Consider the following 22,523-nt stretch of genomic DNA (forward strand, 5'->3'; position numbering starts at 1 on the left):
TCTACCATTGGCTGATGTACATAGCTCCGCCCTGAGAGGCGGAGTATAAGAACCGGTGCCATCCCAGCATCCTTCACTTTCTGTATCGAAGCTGCTGGGGAAGAGTTCTAGCAGATTAAAGCCTTCAGTTATGAATCACTTTGTCTTGAGAGTAATTGATTACACATCAATTTAATCTGCTACAACTTCAGTTGAAAGGATGGCTCTCCGTATCAAACCGAAGTGCCTTCAGCTCAGCCCCCACGCGGACAACTCTGCTGCTATTTTCAAACATTGGCTGGCGTGCTTTAAGGGCTACCTCGACACGGCCGCCGACACCCCCACAGAAGGACAAAAGATGCATCTCCTACACTCACGGGTCAGCCCTGGGATCTACCCTCTTATCGAGGAGGCAGCGAATTATGCTGCTGCGATCGAGCTGCTAGAAGGACATTATATCCGCCCTATGAACCAGGTCTACGCTCGTGACCTGCTGGCGACTAGGAGGCGAAGCCCTGAGGAAACGTTGGAAGACTTCTACCGGGCGCTGCTGGTGCTGGGCCGAAACTGTGGCTGCCCGCCAGTTTCGGGGAACGAGCACACGGAACTTTTGATCAGGGATGCTTTTGTGGCAGGTATGACCTCCCCCGATATCCGCCGAAGGCTCCTAGAAATGGACACTCTGGGACTTGCAGAGGCACGGGCCCTGGCAGGGTCCATGGACGTTGCCTATAAAAACGCGCTGTCCTTTGCTCCCGATCGCGCGGCGGCCCCCTGGGCTGCGTGGCACCCCATAGCGGCAGCCCCTCAGACCTTCCCCCTGACCCCGCAAGCCTGCGCAGCGAGACGGCCCGCTAACGCCGCCGGACACCGCTGTTTCTTCTGCGGGCAGGCGAATCATCCCCGCCCGCGCTGCCCGGCCCGCACCGCCACCTGCAAAGGGTGCGGCAATAAGGGCCACTATGTGGGGGTCTGCCGGGCCCGCGCCGTGGCCGCGGTCTCCAGCGACTATCGGCAACCCCCCTTTAAGGCCCCAACCGCCCAGCGCTCACCGCCACCCCCTATCCTAAGGCCACGTGCGACCCGCGGGCGTGGCCATTTTTCCGCCCGGACACCACGCTGGACGTGTGGGTGCCGCCATTTGGTCCCTCACCGCCGCCATCTTCTTCATCCCCGGACAACATGTGCGACCCCTGGGTGACGGCATCTTGGATGGGGCCCCAGGCCCCCAGCACAGCCGACTACATGCTGCCCGACCAGAACTCTCCAATACTTCAGCTGGCCTCGGTGACTCTGGACCAGAGTCGGCCCCGGACGCTTGCGAAAGCTACAACGACGATCTCCATCAACGGCCACGAGACGTCGTGCCTGATTGACTCTGGGAGCACGGAAAGCTTTGTTCACCCTGACACGGTAAGGCGCTGTTCTCTTGCCACCCATCCCGTAAACCAAAGGATCTCCCTGGCCTCCGAGTCACACTCGGTGGAGATAAAGGGGTTCTGCTGAGCGAACCTCACTGTCCAAGGCAGGGAATTCCACAATTTCCGCCTGTACATCCTGCCGCACCTCTGCGCAGCCACCCTCCTTGGGCTGGATTTCCAGTGCCATCTGCAACGCCTGACTTTTAAATTTGGCGGCCCTATACCCCCCCCTTACTGTCTGCGGCCTGGCGACCCTTAAGGTCGACCCGCCTTCCCTGTTTGCGAACCTCACCCCGGATTGCAAACCCGCCGCCACCAGGAGCAGACGGTACAGTGCCCAGGACCGGACCTTTATCAGGTCGGAGGTCCAGAGGCTGCTGAGGGAAGGGGTCATCGAAGCGAGCAACGGTCCCTGGAGAGTTTAAGTAGTGGTGGTAAAGACCGGGGAGAAACATAGGATGGTCATTAACTATAGTCAGACCATCAACAGGTTTACGCAGCTGGACGCGTACCCTCTCCCCTGTATAGCTGACCTGGTGAACAGGATTGCGCAATACAAGGTTTTCTCCACGGTGGATCTCAGGTCTGCCTACCACCAGCTACCCCTCCGTAATAATGACCGCCAGTACACTGCCTTCGAAGCAGACGGGCGGCTCTATCACTTTTTAAGGGTTCCCATCTGTGTCACGAACGGGGTCTCGGTCTTCCAGCGAGAGATGGACCGAATGGTTGACTGGTACGGCTTACGCGCAACGTTCCTGTATCTGGATAACGTCACCATCTGCGGCCATGACCAGCAGGACCACGACACCAATCTCCGCAAATTTCTCCAGACCGCGAAAATCCTTAACCTGACATACAATAAGGATAAATGCGTGTTCAGCACCGACCGTCTAGCCATTCTAGGCTACGTAGTGCGAAGTGGAGTCATAGGCCCCGACCCTGAGCGCATGCGCCCCCTCATGGAGTTCCCCCTCCCTCACTGCCCCAAGGCCCTAAAGCGCTGCCTCGGGTTCTTCAGCTATTCTTCAGTGGGTCCCCAATTACGCAGACAAAGCCTGACCCCGATCCAGTCCACAACCTTCCCCCTGTCGACGGAGGCCCGCCAGGCCTTCAGCCGCATCAAAGCAGACATTGCAAGAGCCACGATGCGCGCCATCGACGAGTCCCTCCCCTTCCAGGTCGAGAGCGATGCGTCCGACGTAGCTCTGGCGGCCACCCTCAATCAAGCGGGAAGGCCCGTGGCTTTCTTCTCCCGTACTCTCCATGCTTCTGAAATTCGCCACTCCTCGGTTGAAAAGGAGGCCCAGGCCATAGTAGAAGCTGTGCGACACTGGAGGCATTACCTGGCTGGCAGGAGATTCACTCTCCTCACGGACCAACGGTCGGTTGCCTTCATGTTTGATAATGCACAGCGGGGCAAGATTAAGAACGACAAGATCTTGCTGGATAGAACTCTCCACCTACAATTACGAGATCTTGTACCGTCCGGGGAAGCTGAATGAGCCTCCTGATGCCCTGTCCCGCGGCACTTGTGCCACCGCATAAATGGACCGCCTCCGATCCCTCCACGAGAACCTCTGCCACCCGGGGGTCACTCTTTTTTTTCATTTTATCAAGACCCGTAACCAGCCCTACTCCATCGAGGAGGTCAGGACTGTCACCAGGGTCTGCCAAATCTGCGCGGAGTGCAAACCGCACTTCTACCGGCCAGAGAGGGCGCACCTGATAAAGGCTTCCCGTCCCTTTGAACGCCTCAGCATGGATTTCAAAGGCCCCCTCCCCTCCACCGACCGCAACACGTACTTCCTTAACGTGATTGACGAGTACTCCCGGTTCCCATTCGCCATCCCCTGCCCAGACATGACCACAACCACCGTCATCAAGGCCCTCCAGGGTATCTTTACACTGTTCGGTTTCCCCGCATACATTCACAGTGATAGGGGGTCCTCCTTTATGAGTGACGAACTGCGTCAATTCCTGCTCAGCAAGGGCATCGCCTCGAGCAGGACGACAAGTTACAACCCCCGGGGGAACGGGCAAGTAGAGAGGGAGAACGGAACGGTCTGGAAGACCGTCCTGCTGGCCCTACGGTCCAGGGATCTCCCAGTCTCCCTCTGGCAGGAAGTCCTCCCGGTGGCTCTCCACTCCATCCGGTCACTGCTCTGTACAACCACGAATCAGACACCTCACTAACGTCTCCTTGTTTTCCCCAGGAAGTCCTCCTCCGGGACCTCGCTCCCAACCTGGCTAGCGACACCCGGACCCATCCTGCTTCGGAAACGTGAGGGCGCACAAGTCGGACCCGTTGGTCGAGAGGGTCCACCTGCTGCACGCCAACCCCCAGTACGCCTACGTAGCGTTCCCTGACGGCCGCCAAGACACAGTATCCCTTCGGGACCTGGCGCCCACCGGAACCCCACGCACACCCGCACCATTGCCCCCAGCCCCACCCTCCCCACAGCACCTAACTGAAGGGTCGGTACTCCCGCCGCTCCTGCCTAGGCCCGAACACACACCGACGCCCCCTACAGGCGCCTTCCCCCCCCTGTCCACCTTTTGCCCCAACAGTGCCGCCTCGGGGTGACGAAGCTGCCTGGGAGGACGGCATCACACTCCCGGAGTTGCAACCGCCGGGACCCCCATCAGAATCACCGCCGAAGCCCAGACGCTTCAGAAGGACGACCAGGCCACCCGATCGACTGATTGCTGCACTATGAACACTTTGTTATTACCCTCGACATTACGGTACCTCCATACCTGGTCATACCATGCGAAAGGCGACTATTAACGCTGGCCATCACCCCGCCGGGCTCTTTTTTAACAGGGGGTGAATGTGGTAGTACCAGGTATTGCGGTACCTGAGAGGTGGATGACCATTGGTTAGACCCAGGAGTCTACCATTGGCTGATGTACATAGCTCCGCCTCTAAGAACCGTTGCCATCCCAGCAGCCTTCACTTTCTGTATCGAAGCTGCTGGGGAAGAGTTCTAGTAATTGATTGCGCATCAATCCCACAGTGCGTTGAGCCTTGCAGGACCAGAGGTCACTTCAGGGGCCCCGGAGATCGGGACACCATTTAAAAATGGCATCCCGATCTTTCGCTAAACTGAATTCTGGCTAGCGGAGCTCCTCAGTGCATGAAACAGGGCTATGTGCGGCCATTCTCTGTTGAGGCCCCTTATCAAACGCAAGTTGTGTTTCATAGCCTTGTGTTTCTCTGCGCTGCGAGCTTAATGAGCTCACCATGGGACTTTTTTCCCATTTAGTTAAATCATGCCCATGGTATCATATAAAGAGAGTTTCCAAAGGCCTCCACCACTTTCATGTTATGTCTGGGCTTGTCATAGACTAATGAATAGAGATTGATTGTTGGATTTGTTGACAATTCTATTTGAATTGTATAATGCGACTACCAGGCTGATTAAAGGTGACCTGCAGGGAGTTTGCCCATCGAGCCATTCTTATGCCAGGCCCTTGTGTTGAGCGCAGACATTGATTGCATCAGATGGAGATTAACAAAGTGGTTGGCAGTCAGTTCAAGGGAGTTTGCACAAAGAGGCTTGATGGTTTACCAAATAAAGAAACCACCAACTTCTGCTCTGAATTCACTCGTGGTTTAAACTCACCATCAGTCACTGGGGCCCTTTGTCATGTTGTGTTTTGAAACCCAACAGATAAGTCTGCTATTTTATCCAGTTCTGGTCTCTTCTGCATCCCGGAACCCTTTGCCCCATCATTCACTACCACGCCTGTCTCGGCCCTAAGCTCTGGAACTCTGCCCTGACTCACTTCCTCCTGGTCTTCCTTTAATTCACTCTTCAAAACTTACCTTTTTGAACAATTACTTTTGGTCATCTATCCTCATATCTCTTTATGTGCCTCCGTGTCAAATCGCGCCCTGTGAAGCACCCTGGGGTCTCTTACTACGCTAAAGGTGCTATATAAATACAGAGGACGGAATTCTCTGATAATGGGGCTATGTCCCCACGCCCGCGAGAAAACGGGCGCGAATAACTCTGGACTTTTTTCCAGAAAGTCCAGAGTGGTTCTCCATTTTGAAGGGGGCTAACAGGGCCCCGGAGTATTCGACGCAGCTCCGGCTGCTGCTACGGGGCCCTGCACCTCTGGCCGCCGGTCCGCGCGAACAGCGGCGGCCCCGCACAACATGGCAGACCCACATGGTGCGCTGGCCCCCACAATATAGCCCCCCCCCCCCCCCAGATCGCACGCGCCCACTGATCAGTGGCCCCCGATTGCGAGCCAGGCCGTCCTGGAGTCCCCCGCCCCCGGTGATGGATCCCCCCACTCCCACTAGGGTGACTGCAGACAATCTGAGGACCTGCCGGGTGGAACCATGAGTGAACCATGCCGGCGGGAACACAGCCAGTTGCCGGCGGAGAATCGCCACGGGGGCCTTTTTCAGTGCCCCTCGACCGGCGCTGCGTCGTCCGCGCACGCGTGACTGCCGCCGATTCTACAGTCCCCGGAGAACCGCGGAATGGCGTCGGACCCGATCTGACGCCCCATTCTCCGCCCCCGCGCTGACCCAGCGATTGTTTCAATCCTGACACACAGCAGGTGGTGCTTTCCAACCCTTTCCGCAGGTGGGATTTGCCGGTCCCACCAAAGGCACCTAGGTGATGGATTTCCTGACGATGGGATGAACGAGCCACATAGAAGGCCGCAGGCTTCGGCGCGACCCGACAATCCCACCAGCAGCCAATGGCAAGCCGCCTCCACCTCCAGGAAAAACACCATGACGGGGTTGCAAAATCTCGCCAAGAGTCTTTACGCCTTGGGGATATACCCAATGGAGGACTTTGCTGTGATCATATGATAGGAGATATCCCCCTCTGCCTTAGAGGGGGGGTTTCATTGGCGGTGGTGGTTTCATTCGCAACTCCGCGCATAATGAAGCAGTGGGATGTGAACGCATGGCCCTACCACTGAATAATAGCTGACTATTTATAGGTACAGTGTGGGGGGTGGACAGTTATGGGGCCACATTTGCTAGAATATTTCACCAGAAAAATAATCTTCAAAAAAAGAAATCTTGTGTCAAATATCCAAAGAGAGGCCCCGATAAGGGAGGTTCTTTGACCCACCGTACAAAATCTACAATCAACTGACAGAATCAAGGCTGTCCTAACTTACAGACAGAGTGACAGATCGATCATTATCCCACATGGTGGAGGAAGCTTGAAGCTGTCTCTGATTGGAGGCTGCTTTAAGCGAACACTGTGGTATATATTCTCAAAAGCTTATTCTATTCTTCAGTAAAAGTAAAGCCACCATAGTCCCAGATGACCAAAGGCTGCTTTCCCCTTTGAGGGGGAGAGCTGACTGGTGGTGATTTAACCTGAGGGTCACCACACCTCAGGTGGGGACTTCATGAATAACCTCAGGAATAACCTCATTCTCCCCATCACACCATTTCAAGGTGCGGTATAAAACTCAAGAGGGTTAATGCTGGAGAGATTGAAACTGTGACCTTGCTCTTTCGCTCTTAGGATCTAGAATCTACTGTGACTGAAAGTTTTTTTGGAGGGCTTTTATATGATAGAAACGGCAAACTACAGGTTTTGCCATGTCTATTGTAGGCAATGACATTCAGAGAATAAAAATACCCTCTTTGGCCTCTTTTCTTCTGCACACAGAACAGACACTAATCCAACCATTTTGTTATCAAGTATTTCATGAGGCACGCCAACTTCTCTGCCTGGCACACTGCCCCACATAGAGCTAGGGCTATTAATACTATCTATTAACTGCTGGCACAGACTGTGTGTAGGTTCTCCATGCCATCATTCAAGTGGAGTTACCTGTACCTCCCACCAACATACACATTCCGGCCCAGAAGCAGGGACGCTACCCACTGCACCACATTCTTCAGGTCAAACTGCAAATCTAATTACATTTTTAACAATTATTCCATGAAAGGGGGCATGTCACTGGCTAGGCCAGCATTTTTATTGCACATCCCTAATTGCCCTTGAGAGGGTGATGGTGAGCCGCCTTCTTGAGCCGCTGCAGTCCATGTGGTGTCGGGGCATCCACGGTGCTGATAGGGTGAGAGTTCCCAGATTCTGACCCAGCGACAGTGAAGGAACGACTGCAGTATGATTCCATGTCAGGATAGTGTGTGGCTTGGAGGGGTACTTGCTATGTGTCTACAGCCCTTGTCTTTCTAGTTGGTAGAGGTTGTGGGTTTGGAAGGTGCTGTCGAAGGAGCCTTTGTGAGTTCCTGCATCTTGTAGATGGTACACATGGTTCGTATTGTGCGTCGGTGGTGGAGGGAGGTGGTGGATGGGGTGCCAATCAGCTGCTTTGTCCTGGATGGTGTGATTTTCAACTCTGTTCCATGTTCTTTGTTTATACTTTTTATGAATTTATTAAATTGTCATTTGCAATGATTTGTGAATGGGTACCCCTGGATACTAAGAGTGACATAAGGGCACCAATAAATTAGACAGAAATTGGGAAAGTGGCGGGAATAGATAAAATACCTGCACAGTTGATTAAAGCTCAAGAACAAACTTCATTTCAGTGTTTACTAAGCTGTGCAAATATGCTTATTATCAGGAGAACGTACAGAAGATTTCACACAGATAATAGTGATTACCCACAACTGTCACTCAGAAACCCCTCCCCCAGCACCGTGTTACTGACTGTATCCCTACTGATATTAATCCAGCTCCCTCACACTGTCACTCAGTAACCCCTCCCTCAACACCCTGAGTTACTGACTATCTCTACTGATGTTAATCCAGCTCCCTCACACTGTCACTCAGTAACCCCTCCCCCAGCACCCTGTGTTACTGACTGTATCTCTATTGATGTTAATCCAGCTCCCTCACACTGTCACTCAGTAACCACTCCCCAGCACCCTGTGTTACTGGCTGTATCTCTATTGATGTTAACCCAGCCCCCTCACACTGTCACTCAGTAACCCCTCCCCCAGCACCCTGTGTTACTGACTGTATCCCTACTGATATTAATCCAGCTCCCTCACACTGTCACTCAGTAACCCCTCCCCCAGCACCCTGTGTGACTGACTGTATCTCTACTGATGTTAATTCAGCTCCCTCACACTGTCACTCAGTAACCCTCCCCCAGCACCGTGTTACTGACTGTATCTCTACTGATGTTAATCCAGCCCCCTCACACTGTCACTCAGTAACCCCTCCCCCAGCACCCTGTGTTACTGACTGTATCTCTATTGATGTTAATCCAGCTCCCACACACTGTCACTCAGTAACCCCTCCCCCAGCACCCTGTGTTACTGACTGTATCTCTATTGATGTTAATTGAGCTCCCTTACACTGTCACTCAGTAACCCCTCCCCCAGCACCCTGTGTTACTGACTGTATCTCTACTGATGTTAATCCAGCTCCCTCACACTGTCACTCAGTAACCCCTCCCCCAGCACCCTGTGTTACTGGCTGTATCTCTATTGATGTTAATCCAGCTCCCACACACTGTCCCTCAGTAACCCCTCCCCCAGCACCCTGTGTTACTGATTGTATCTCTATTGATGTTAATCCAGCTCCCTCACATTGTCACTCAGTAACCCCTCCCCCAGCACCCTGTGTTACTGACTGTATCTCTATTGATGTTAATCCAGCTCCCTCACACTGTCACTCAGTAACTCCTTCCCCAGCATCCTGTGTTACTGCCTGTATCTCTATTGATGTTAATCCAGCTTCCTCACACTGTCACTCAGTAACCCCTCCCCCAGCACCCTGTGTTACTGACTGTATCTCTACTGATGTTAATTCAGCTCCCTCACAATGTCACTCAGTAACCCCTTCCCCAGCACCCTGTGTTACTGACTGTATCTCTACTGATGTTAATCCAGCTCCCTCACACTGTCACTCAGTAACCCCTCCCCCAACACCCTGTGTTACTGACTGTATCTCTACTGATGTTAATTCAGCTCCCTCACAATGTCACTCAGTAACCCCTTCCCCAGCACCCTGTGTTACTGACTGTATCTCTACTGATGTTAATCCAGCTCCCTCACATTGTCACTCAGTAACCCCTCCCCCAGCACCCGGTGTTACTGACTGTATCTCGACTGATGTTAATCCAGCTCCCTCACACTGTCACTCAGTAACCCCTCCCCCAGCACCCTGTGTTACTGACTGTATCTCTATTGATGTTAATCCAGCTCCCTCACACTCTCACTCAGTAGCCCCTCCCCCAGCACCCTGTGTTACTGACTGTATCTCGACTGATGTTAATCCAGCTCCCTCACACTGTCACTCAGTAACCCCTCCCCCAGCACCCTGTGTTACTGTCTGTATCTCTACTGATGTTAATCCAGCTCCCTCACACTGTCACTCAGTAACCCCTCCCCCAGCACCCTGTGTTACTGACTGTATCTCTATTGATGTTAATCCAGCTCCCTCACACTGTCCCTCAGTAACCCCTGCCCAGCACCCTGTGTTACTGACTGTATCTCTACTGATGTTAATCCAGCTCCCTCACACTGTTGCTCAGTAACTCCTTTCAGCCAACACTTTACGATGGTGACTATAATTCTGGATTCAATCCTTTATTATTGTACAGTTGGATTTAGGGACACAGTACTTCACTGGTCCAAGTTTTCTGAGAAAAGCTACAGATGCTTTAACGAGGGAGTGGGCTGGCAGGGAGCGGCAAGGGTGTACGGCAGACAGGAAAGGGGGTATGACAGGCGGGGAGGAGTGAGGAAATAGTGCTGGTGGGGAAGTGTGAGGGGGTGGTGCTGGCTGGGAGGACCGTGAGTGTGGTGCTGATTGGAAAGGGTGTGTGGGTGGGGCTGACAGGTATAGGCGAGGGGGTAGGGCTGGCAGGGACAAGCTGGTGGGTGGGGCTATTGTGGAGTGTTGAGAGGGTGGGGCAGATGGGGAGGCGAGGGTGCAGTAATATAAGGTGCAATGCAGCACAAGGCTGCATTCAAACTGTTAAAGGACGGGTTGAGTGGTGAGAGTGCCTCGAGGAGGGAGAATAAGCAACAGCGTATCAAATGTAGTTTGCAACCTACCCTCTCCATGTAGGAGCTGTGGAACTGATCTCCAATCTGCTGTAGTTTCTGGCCAATCCGAATTTCCACTCTCTCCTCTGGCTGCAAATCCATCGGCAGGCCATCCATTCGGCCATGACGGGATGCTGTGCTGGCCCGTGGCACTTCAAACACCTCGGTGAAATGCAGCCGGTACCCTGCGTTTCCTGTGGGAAAATATAACTAATCACAAACCAGCATGTGTATGTTTCCTCCCTGTTCTTTCTTCACCTCGAGAGGAAATCTGCTTCTGCAATGATGCATTTGTTAAAAAGATCATTACATTTCAAAATTTCCATGTGTCCCCAGGCGATATGTGAAGGCTCTGCTCACTCATCAGCATTGTTCCAGTTTCACTCGCTCTGGAAGTAGGACTCGGGGATATTAATTGTGGGAGCTTGACTCTATGACTGTAATCGTGATCACATCACTGGGTTAGGGCAAACTCGAGACTCTTCAATAACAAAACAAATTATTTAAATTGCTTTCCCTTCGCAATGGACTCCCCACATACATCACCCACCACCCTCTCATACATACACATGACACATGTGGGCATGTGCACACAGATGGACACAAACATACACACACAAGGACACACAGGCACATATGGATACACAGACACACACAAATATGGACGCACACATGTACGCAGATGGACAGACACACACATGGACGGATATGCACACACACACAAAGACGAATACGCACATATACACATGTCGGACACACACATGACAACACACAGACACATACATATTCACAGATACATACACAAACGCATACATAGATATACACATATACACTCATACATATACAAGGATACCCATGCATACACCCTGAGTGGCCCAGTTGGTAGCACACTGGCCTGTGGCCTGGAATGTCCTGGATTCAAGAGCCACTCCAGGACTTTAATGTCACGGGAGTGGTGTTCATCCAGATCAAACTTTCACATGTCCGTTGACCATTTTTTTAGGGGTGGACAGTGATGTACTGGTAATGTCACTGGAGTAGTGATCCAGAGGCCCTGGCTAATGCTCTATTCAAATCCCACCATGGCAGCTGTTCCAAGGAATAAAATCTGGAATTGGAAACAGTAATGGTGACCAAATAACTATCATCGATTGTCATCAAAAACCCATCTGGTTCACTAATGTCCTTTAGGGAAGGAAATCTGCCATCCTTACCCTGTCTGGACTACATGTGACTCCAGATCCGCAGCAATGTGGGTGACTCTTAACCACCCTCCTAGCAAGCCACTCAGTTCAAGGGCAAATAAAGATGGATTTAGGGGGAAACCATTTCTCTGCAGATAAAAAAAATAAAGAAACATACATATACACACACCCATCTACATAGACACCCACCCACACACATCTACATGGATCCATATACAGAAACATGGACGCACACAGAGACATGACAGATATACACATGTACGCACACGTATAAATGGGTAAATCTGCAGACACATAGACACACTTATATACACAGAGATACACATATTTACATACACAGACATATGCATGTATATATGCATACACACATGTACACAGACATGCACATATCAATGAGCTAAGGCAAACCTGAGCCTCTCTTTCAGAACAAAGCAAGTTGTTTACACTATTTTCTCTTTGCAATGGTCTTCTCTACACAACCAAACATGCACATGGACACAAATACACAAACAAACGTGCACATTCATGAAGTCACAGATACGTCAACATCCAAAAGCACGCGTGGTTGCACAAATACCTCTTTGCAACACAATAAAAGGGTACATTCAAACTGTTAACTGACTGAGTATGCTTCAAAGCGATTCAAATTTCAGTGCATTGGGACAGGGAGAGAGATTAGCCCATGGGGGTCATTCTGACTTTGGGCAAAGTCGTGAAAGGGATAGTATCGAGAAGCTGCCAGCTACACATCTCTCCTATCAACTCTGACTGAATTAAAAATTGGGGCAGATGTCAGAGGGGCAGCTAAAAGTCAAAGCCCCAGTAAGGGGCAACCGGTCTGACTGAGCTGGGCTTCAAGAATCGGATAGAGGGGCTATCATTTCTCTGCAGATTGAGGATTGCAGTCAGCATAGCAAAAGGAAGGAGGGACAACCAACCCGCCTCACCCTCCCTACTACCACGTGACCGCCCCACCCCACCCCACCCACCCAGTTTATGAAAATAGTTCAGACAAATTTTAATCAGAAAGTTACTATTTTCCTGTCTCTCTCAAAAGTGCCAATTTCCCCACCCCCAAACCCAAGGCCCACTTCAGTGCTGTGCTCGAACAGCCAGTCTTTCTTTCTGACAGGAAGCAAAGAGTTCAAGGGGACTAATTGGCCATGGAAGGCCTCACGCCAAGGGATCATCTGATATCCACACATGCTCAGGTCCCAGCAGGGCATCCTCGGCTAGCAAGCTAGCCTTTCCTGATCTGTCATCTCCCTAAAATAAGAGGAACTTACATCCCCTGACCCATTCCCCTTTCCCCACTCTGGAACAACTCAGTAAACTCAACAGAGCCCCCCCGCCGTCCCTCTGGGATTAACAGCTCACTACCAGACCTTGTTTCATAGTTCAGCATTACACTTATTCAGCCACTGGGGGAGCTCGTGAGCCATGCAGAGGGAAGGCAAATTGCAGACAAATAACATTGACTGTATCCAACTCATACACAGAAAACATTCACTGCAGATGAGGTAGGCCCAAGAGTTGTTACCACAGTGGCAACTTTTAAGTGTCACTTTACAAAAGAGTTTCTCTTGTACAATGTTATATAAGAACGAAGAGCAGGAGTGGACCATTCAGCTCCTCATTTAAAAAAAATAAATTTAGAGTACCCAATTCATTTTTTCCAATTAAGGGGCAATTTAGCATGGTCAATCCACCTACCCTGCACATCTTTTTGGGTTGTGGGGGTGAAACCTACATAGACACGGGGAGAATGTGCAAACTCCACATGGACAGTGACCCAGAGCCGGGATCGAACCTGGGACCTCAGCGCCGTGAGACTGCAGTGCTACAACTGCGCCACCGTGCTGCCCCATTTGATAAGATCATGGCTGATCCGACAGTCACCTTAAATTTGCATCCTGCCCACCCCCGATAATCTGTCACCCCCTTGCTTACCAAGAATCTATCCACCTCTACCTTAAAAATATTCCAAGACTCTGCTTCCAGCAGCTTTTCAAGAATAGTGCTCCAAAGACTCACAGCACTGTCACCTCATCTCCGTTTTAAACGGGTGACCCCATATTGTTAAAGACCCCGAGGTCTAGATTAACCCAGAAGATGAAAAATACTCTCCACATCCACCCTGTGAAGACCCATGGAACCTTATATGTTTCAATCAAGTCACCTCTTACGCTTCTAAGCTCCAGCGGATTCAGGCCTAACCCATCTAAGATTTCCTCGTAAAAGTCACATCCTTGTGTTCAAATCCCTCCATGGTCTCAACACTCTCCATCCCTGAGAACTCATCAGCCCTACAAGCCCTGTGAGATTCCTGCACCCTCATCCTCAGCATTCCTGATTTTTGTTGCTCTGCCATTAGAGTCATGCTTTTTGCGTTCTGGGCCCTAAACTCTGCAATGCTCTTCCTAAACGTCTCGACCTCTCTTACTTTTTTTAAAAAATGTATTTCTATTAAGGTTTTGCAAAATTTTTCATAATAAAACAGTCGTAACAATAATAACAAAACAAACTAGAGTGAACATTAACATAGTGCAAAAAGAGAATATACAAGAACAATTAAATAGACATTACCCCACGCGACTCAGTCTTCCCACACCATCCCAATGAAGCACCCCCCCCCCCTCCACCCCCCTCCCCGCTACGGATTGCTGCTGCTGAGATTTTAATTTTCCCCGAGAAAGTCGACGAACGGCTGCCACCTCCGAGAGAACCCTAGCGTAGACCCTCTTAAGGCAAACTTTATTTTCTCGAGGTTGAGAAACCCAGACATGACGTTAACCCAAGTCTCTACACTCGGGGGCTTCGAGTCCCTCCACATTAATAAAATCCGTCTCCGGGCTACTAGGGAGGCAAAGGCCAAGACGCCGGCCTCTTTCTGACACTCCAAAGATCGCTATCTCTGAACTCGGCACCACCCGTGTGTTAAGCACCTTGGGCATTGCCCTCGTGAACCCTTGCCAGAACTCTCTAAGCTCCGGGCATGACCAAAACATGTGGACATGGTTTGCAGGGCTGCCCTTGCACCTCATACAACTTCTACCCCAAAACACTTGCTCATTCTCGCTGCCGTCATGTGTGCCCGGTGGACCACCTTAAATTGAATTAGACTGAGCCTGGCACATGATGGAGTCAGGAGGAATTAACCCTGCCCAGGACCTCTGCCCAGACCCGCTTCCAACCTCTCTCTCTTCCTTTAAGATTCTCCTTAACACCTATCTCATGGACCAATGCTTTGGTCACCTGTCCAAGTAGCTCCTTATGCAGCTCAGTCACAAATCCCATTTTATTTAATGCTGCTGTGAAGGGATATGGAGCTTTTTGCTGATGCTTTCCAAGTAAAAATTCAAAATCATGAAAACCCATCACACGCCCACTAAAATCTTCCAAACATTTAGATTAATGAGTGGATTTGGAAGACAAATGCTTAGATAAATATATTGCTCTGCCAACAGAGCTGCTTTGGGACAGTGTGTCCGGTTAGCAAGCATAAAAATTATTCCAAGGTCAGCATGACTCTGGCAATTAGCGAGGAGATCATTAACCTCAAGTTAACACTATGTAAATATATGGAAAAAGAATGACTGGATGTTGGCCGATTCTCTATTTCTCAGAGAGTATAGGACCTCTGGAACACATTACTAGCTGGTGTATTGGCTGAGGACTCCCTGCATGTTTTCATGAGGGTCCCTTGCTGGAGCAGAGATCATATCATATCTTCTCCCACTCAATTCATTGACCTGTGGCGAGTAAGTCACCTCCTGACTCCCCAAAGCCTGTCCATCATCTACAAGGCACAAGTCAGGAGTGTGATGGAATACTCCCTACTTGCCTGGATGAGTCCAGCTCCAACAACACTAGACAAGCTCGACACCATCCAGGACAAAGCAGTCTGCTTGATTGCTCCCCCTTCCACAACATTCACTCCCTCCACCACCGACGAACAGTGGCAGCCGTGTGTACCATCTACAACTTGTACTGCAGTAACTCAACAAGGCTTCTTAGACAGCACCTTCCAAACCCACGACCATTACTGCCTAGGACAACAGCAGCAGATACCTGGGAACCCCACCACCTGAAGGTTCCCCTCCAAGTCACTCACTACCCCGACTTGGAAATATATCGGCATTCCTTCATTGTCACTGGGACAAAATCCTGGAACTCCCTCCCTAACAGAACAGTGGGTGTACCTACACCTGAGGGACTGCAGCGGTTCAAGAAGGCAGCTCATCGCTACCTTCTGAAGGGCATCTCGAGATGGGCAATAAATGCTGGTCGGACAAGTGCCATCCACATCCCGTAAATGAATTTTTAAGAAGTTTCTGATTGGATTTGATCGTCTGGCAGGAGGTACTTTTCCCCGTTAATTTGATAAAGGATTATTCAAAATCTTGAAGGGTCCGGACAGGACAGATAGGGAAAGAAAAACTGCAGGTAGGTGGATCAAGAACAAGAGGCACAAATTGAACGTAATTGGCAAAAGAAGCAATGGAGACATGAGGAATTTGTTTTTCACGCAGCGAGTGGTTAGGATCAGAATGCACTGCCTGAGTGTGTGCCTGAGGACGGTTAAGAGGGAATTGGATTATTATCTGGAAATAAAGAATGTGTAGGATTACAGAGAGAAGATACGGCAGTGGCTCTGGGTCCATTGCTCATTCGGAGAGCTGGCACAGACATGATGGGCCGAACGGTCTCTTTCTGTGTTGTAACAATTTGGTGATTAATGGTCATGGTTTTTCCCCTTCTCTTGTAGGCAATTACATGGCTGCACCGTGTGGGGCGGGGCAACAAGGCATTTCTTCAAGATGTTCCAGACATGGAACAGACATGTTCCAGACATACTGAAATACGGCAGAGACTTTACCAGTCCATCAATTTCATACATTCATTGCCAACATGTAATAATAATAATAATAATAATAATAATCTTTATTGTCACAAGTAGGCTTACATTAACACTGAAATTAAGTTACTGTGAAAATCCCCGAGTCACCACACTCCAGCGCCTGTTAAAGTACATGGAGGGAGAATTCAGAATGTCCAATTCACCTAACAGCACATCTTTCGGGACTTGTGGGAGGAAACCGGAGCACCCGGAGGAAACCAACGACACAGGAAGAACTTGCATACTCTGCACAGACAGTGGCCCAAGCCTGGGACCCTGGTGCTGTGAAATAACAGTGCTAACCACATGTAGGGCAGGATTCAGCGGTCTTCTAGCCGCATGTTTCCCGCCGTTCGCTGGCGCTGTCGATGGGATTTCTCATTGAAGCCACCACCCCACGCCGCCAGGAAACCCGCCACCAGCGAATGGCTGGAGAAATCCAGCTATCATCATTTTTTAAATCTTGGGCGGGATTCTCCGACCCCCCGCCGGGTGGGAGAATCCCCGGGGGGGGGCGGCGTGAATCCCGCCCCGCCGCCGGCTGCCGTATTCTCCGGCGCCGGTTTTCGGGTGCGACGGGGATCACGCCACGCCAGTCGGGGGCTATTGGCAGCGACCCCCCCCCCCCGGCAATTCCCCGGGGCCCGATTAGTCGAACGGCCGTCGGTTTCTGGCCAGTCCTGCCGGCGTGAATTGGACATTGGACATGGTCCCACACGGCGGGACCTGGCTGGTGGGCTGCTGGTGCGGTCCTTGGGGGGGGGGGGGGGGGTGGATCCAGCCCCGGGGCCTGGCCTGGCCCACGATCAGGGCCCAACTATCTGCGGGCGGGCCTGTGCCGTGGGGGCACTCCTTCTTTCCGCGCCGGCCCCTCTAGGGATCCAGCCGGCCGGTCTGTGCATGCGTGGGACGGTTCTACGCATGTGCTAACTCGTGCCGGCCCTTCGGCGCCGGCTGGGGCGGCGCCAACCCCAGTGCCGGCCTAGCCGCCGGAAGTGCGGAGGATTCCGCAACTTCCAGTCGACCCGATGCCGGAGTGGTTCGTGCCGTTTATTACGCGGGGTTGTGCCATCACGGAGATTCGGGAGAATCCTGCCCCTTGACTCTCACAAGCACACAAGAAGCGATGCAGCAAACCTGATCGTGCAAACTGCTGAAGGAACTGCCCATAAAAGGGACTGTGTAGATGACTGTAAAGAGCTTCAATACACAAGAACGATTTGCATTTATTTAGTGCCTTTCACAAGGACAGGATGTCCAAAAGCACTTTACAATCAATTGCATACTTTTGGCATGGATCTGAGCATCTGGAAAGACACTGCTTGATTAGGGATAGTCAGCATGGATTTGTGAGGGGTAGGTCTTGCCTTACAAGTCTGATTGAATTCTTTGAGGAGGTGACCAAGCATGTGGATGAAGGTAAAGCAGTGGATGTAGTGTACATGGATTTTAGTAAGGCATTTGATAAGGTTCCCCATGGTAGACGTCTGCAGAAAGTAAGGAGGCATGGGATAGTGGGAAATTTGGCCAGTTGGATAACGAACTGGCTAACCGATAGAAGTCAGAGAGTGGTGGTAGATGGCAAATATTCAGCCTGGATCCCAGTTACCAGTGGCGTACCGCAGGGATCAGTTCTGGGTCCTCTGCTGTTTGTGATTTTCATTCATGACTTGGATGAGGGAGTTGAAGGGTGGGTCAGTAAATTTGCAGATGATACGAAGATTGGTGGAGTTGTGGATAGTGAGGAGGGCTGTTGTCGGCTGCAAAGAGACATAGATAGGATGCAGAGCTGGGCTGAGAAGTGGCAGATGGAGTTTAACCCTGAAAAGTGTGAGGTTGTCCATTTTGGAAGGACGATTATGAATGCGGACTACAGGGTTAACAGTAGAGTTCTTGGCAATGTGGAGGAGCAGAGAGATCTTGGGGTCTATGTTCATACATCTTTGAAAGTTGCCACTCAAGTGGATAGAGCTCTAAAGAAGGCCTATGGTGTGCTCGCGTTCATTAACAGAGGGATTGAATTTAAGAGCCGTGAGGTGATGATGCAGCTGTACAAAACTTTGGTAAGGCCACATTTGGAGTACTGTGTACAGTTCTGGTCGCCTCATTTTAGGAAGGATGTGGAAGCTTTGGAAAAGGTGCAAAGGAGATTTACCAGGATGTTGCCTGGAATGGAGAGTAGGTCTTACGAGGAAAGGTTGAGGGTGCTAGGCCTTTTCTCATTAGAACAGAGAAGGATGAGGGGCGACTTGACAGAGGTTTATAAGATGATCAGGGGAATAGATAGAGTAGACAGTCAGAGACGTTTTCCCCGGGTGGAACAAACCATTACAAGGGGACATAAATTTAAGGTGAATGGTGGAAGATATAGGGGGGTGTCAGAGGTAGGTTCTTTACCCAGAGAGTAGTGGGGGCATGGAATGCACTGCCTGTGGAAGTAGTTGAGTCGGAAACATTAGGGACCTTCAAGCAGCTATTGGATAGGTACATGGATTACGGTAAAATTATATAGTGTAGATTTATTTGTTCTTAAGGGTAGCACGGTAGCATTGTGGATAGCACAATTGCTTCACAGCTCCAGGGTCCCAGGTTCGATTCCGGCTTGGGTCACTGTCTGTGTGGAGTCTGCACATCCTCCCCATGCCTGCGTGGGTTTCCTCCGGGTGCTCCGGTTTCCTCCCACAGTCCAAAGATGTGCAGGTTAGGTGGATTGGCCATGATAAATTACCCTTAGTGTCTAAAATTGCCCTTAGTGTTGGGTGGAGGTGTTGACTATGGGTAGGGTGCTCTTTCCAAGAGCCGGTGCAGACTCAATGGGCCGAATGGCCTCCTTCTGCACTGTAAATTCAATGATAATCTATGATTAATCTAGGACAAAGGTTCGGCACAACATCGTGGGCCGAAGGGCCTGTTCTGTACTGTATTTTTCTATGTTCTATGTTCTATGTAAGAAATGGGGTAACCAGGGCGGCACATGGCGCAGTGGTTAGCACTGGGACTACGGTGCTGAGGACCCGGGTCACTGTCCGTGTGGAGTTTGCACATTCTCCCCATGTCTACGTGGGTTTCATCCCCACAACCCAAAGATGTGCAGGGTAGGTGGATTGGCCACGCTAAATTGACCCTTAATTGGAAAACAAATAATTGGGTACACTAAATTTATTGAAAAAATGAAATGGGGCAACCTACCTGTAGACAGCAAGATCCCAATTAAACAATGACTGGATAATCTGTAATCTGAGGGCTAAAACTATTGACCAGGACACGAAGGAAAACTGCCCCTCCATTCTCTTTCCATTGTGTTGGTGTATCTGTCACCTGAGAAGGCAGATGGAAACTCGATATAACGCTTCACCCAAAAGAAGTCACCCCTGAAAGTGCAGCATGCCCACAGTACTGCACTGCGATGGCAGAGCTTGTGAAAGTGCAGCATGCCCACAGTACTGCACTGCGATGGCAGAGCTTGTGAAAGTGCAGCATGCCCACAGTACTGCACTGCGATGGCAGAGCTTGTGAAAGTGCAGCATGCCCAGTACTGCACTGCGATGGCAGAGCTTGTGCTCCGGCCTCTGGTGTTGGATTCTCAATCAGGGGTCCGGTACCGGAAAAGGGGGTGCAGCCCAAAGACTGTCACTTGCACGAAACCGAACAGGTCACCCACGTCCATAATACAAGGATGTCTGCAAGCCCAACTTCAAGTTGACCGGGATTGGATAGATTGATGGGATGTCAATGGGCTGACCAGAACGCCTGGAGATAAACAGTCAGGGAGAGTGCGGAAAAAGTAGAAGACAAAAGATATGACCAGATGAAAAGGGAGCCCGCCGGTAGGGAACAACAGTCCATCTCAGGCCAACGCAATTCATGTGTCAGCTGTGGAAGGGACTGTGGCCTCTACAGCCCACAACAGGCGATATCCAAAACGGAAGTGACAGATACCCCGGGCACAGTCCATCATCACCCATGACGGACGGATGCAAATACTACACAATAAGTTGACCATCACTTTTGTAAGTATTTTCCGCGGCTTCAAAGGCCTAGCCTACACCTACAAAATGTTTTGCAAATCTGCTTCCATGTCCAACCTGTTCTGCAGGTGAAACAAGTTTGGCTGAATGACAGCAACCAGCTAACAGTACTGAAGTTAGAAACTGGGTGAGAATTGGTGATCTCCAACCCCCTTTGGGCTAATTGTTTTCCCGCATCCCGTGGCAGCTTTCACAAGAGTACGGATAAATCAGTGGGTCCTTTTCCTTCTAACGTTTTCACATGCTGGTGTGCATTAGTAAACTTGCTGGCTCCTCCAACCCAGTGCAAGACGGGCCTTTGGCTTTTGAAAAAAATCATTGCCCCGCTCAATGCGCAGTAACAATAATCTGGCAACGTATTCATAGATTATCATAGAATTTACAGTGCAGAAGGAGGCCATTCAGCCCATCAAGTCTGCATTGGCTCTTGGAAAGAGCACCCTACCCAAGGTCAACACCTCCACCCTATCCCCATAATCCAGTAACCCCACCCAACACTAAGGGCAATTTTGGACACTAAGGGCAATTTATCATCGCCAATCCACCTAACCTGCACATCTTGTGGAGGTGCCGGCGTTGGACTGGGGTGAGCACAGTACGAAGTCTTACAACACCAGGTTAAAGTCCAACAGGTTTGTTTCGATGTCACTAGCTTTCGGAGCGCTGCTCCTTCCTCAGGTCACCGAAGTTGTAAGACTTCGTACTGTGCACATCTTTGGACTGTGGGAGGAAACCGGAGCACCCGGAGGAAACCCACGCACACACGGGGAGGATGTGCAGACTCCGCACAGACAGTGACCCAAGCCGGAATCGAACCTGGGACCCTGGAGCTGTGAAGCAATTGTGCTATCCACAATGCTACCGTGCTACCCACGTATTATCAGAACAGGATTCAGATATTCAAACTCGCGAACCTGTTCCACCGTTTAATTAGATCATGGCTAATCTAAACTCCATGTGTCCAAATTCCTTGATAAACTTACTGAAGAAAAAATCTTACCAATCTTAATTTTGAAATGTTCAGTGTTTGAGGGAGAGAATTTCCATAGTTCGATGACTAGGAATGTTTCCTGACACATTCAGGAATGATCTGACTCTAATCTTAAGGTTATGCCCTCTCATTCAGCACACACTCCCCACCAGAGGAAACCATTTCTCTCTTTGCATTCTATGAACTTCTTCAATCATCTTAAAACAACTCAATTAGATCCGCCCTTAATCTTCTCCACTCAGGGGAATACATAGGCCATACAACGTGCCCAGATAATTCAACCCTTTTCTCCATATGGTATAATTCTTGTAAATGAACAGCGAATCTCAGTTAGTAATTTTTTGGCTTTTGCCAATATGATGGGCAGCAAGCACACAGATGATCATAGAAAGGTGGCAGTACAGAATGAGGCCATTCAACCCCTAGATGCTGTGCTAGTCCCACTACTTGCCCAGCCCCCATATTCCATGCACGTTTATCTAATTGCCTTTTGACAGCTGCAGTTAAATCTGCTTCCACCACCCACTCAGGCATAAGCTCCCCCACCCACTCCAACCAATGGCCAGCATGCCACTGCCAGGTCGGCACTGCCAGGGCACTGCGCAGGCACGTCCCTCTTCTTCCCCCCCCACCACCCCGGTCCATACTTAGCTGTGTGCCCTGGCAGGTTTCCCTTGACCGCTTCGCGTTTCGCAGAAGCAGTTGTAATGGGGGGGGGGGGGGGGGGGGGGGGGGGGGGAGCTCTCTACAGCAATGTAAATTTATTAAAATAGATTTAATTGATGTTGCCGCCATCATTCACCTGTGAGGGGCGAGGAAAGTCACAGAACGAGCTTCTCATTTCACCGCTCTCGTGAGACATTCCACCATTTTCGACCGCAGCGGGTGCCGGTAGAAAATTCTGTCCCCGCCCCTCCCCCCCCCCCTCCGAGTGTTTCAGATCCTAACCACTCGCAGTGTAAAAATGTTTTTTCCTT

At 50.6% G+C, this 22,523-nt stretch overlaps 1 protein-coding gene across 2 annotated transcripts in view; it reads right to left on the bottom strand.

The window, feature by feature from the left end:
- LOC140397269 (bcl-2-modifying factor-like) overlaps positions 1–22,523 on the bottom strand; it is a 162,564-nt gene that overhangs the window by 90,319 nt on the left and 49,722 nt on the right. For both annotated transcript variants that reach the window (XM_072486142.1, XM_072486143.1), the window contains exon 3: positions 10,432–10,616. In XM_072486142.1, the coding sequence (XP_072342243.1) occupies positions 10,432–10,616 (185 nt within the window). The remainder of the gene's footprint in view (positions 1–10,431; positions 10,617–22,523) is intronic.

The sequence above is a fragment of the Scyliorhinus torazame genome, chromosome 2, assembly GCF_047496885.1.
Source record: "Scyliorhinus torazame isolate Kashiwa2021f chromosome 2, sScyTor2.1, whole genome shotgun sequence".
Classification (NCBI taxonomy): domain Eukaryota; kingdom Metazoa; phylum Chordata; class Chondrichthyes; order Carcharhiniformes; family Scyliorhinidae; genus Scyliorhinus; species Scyliorhinus torazame.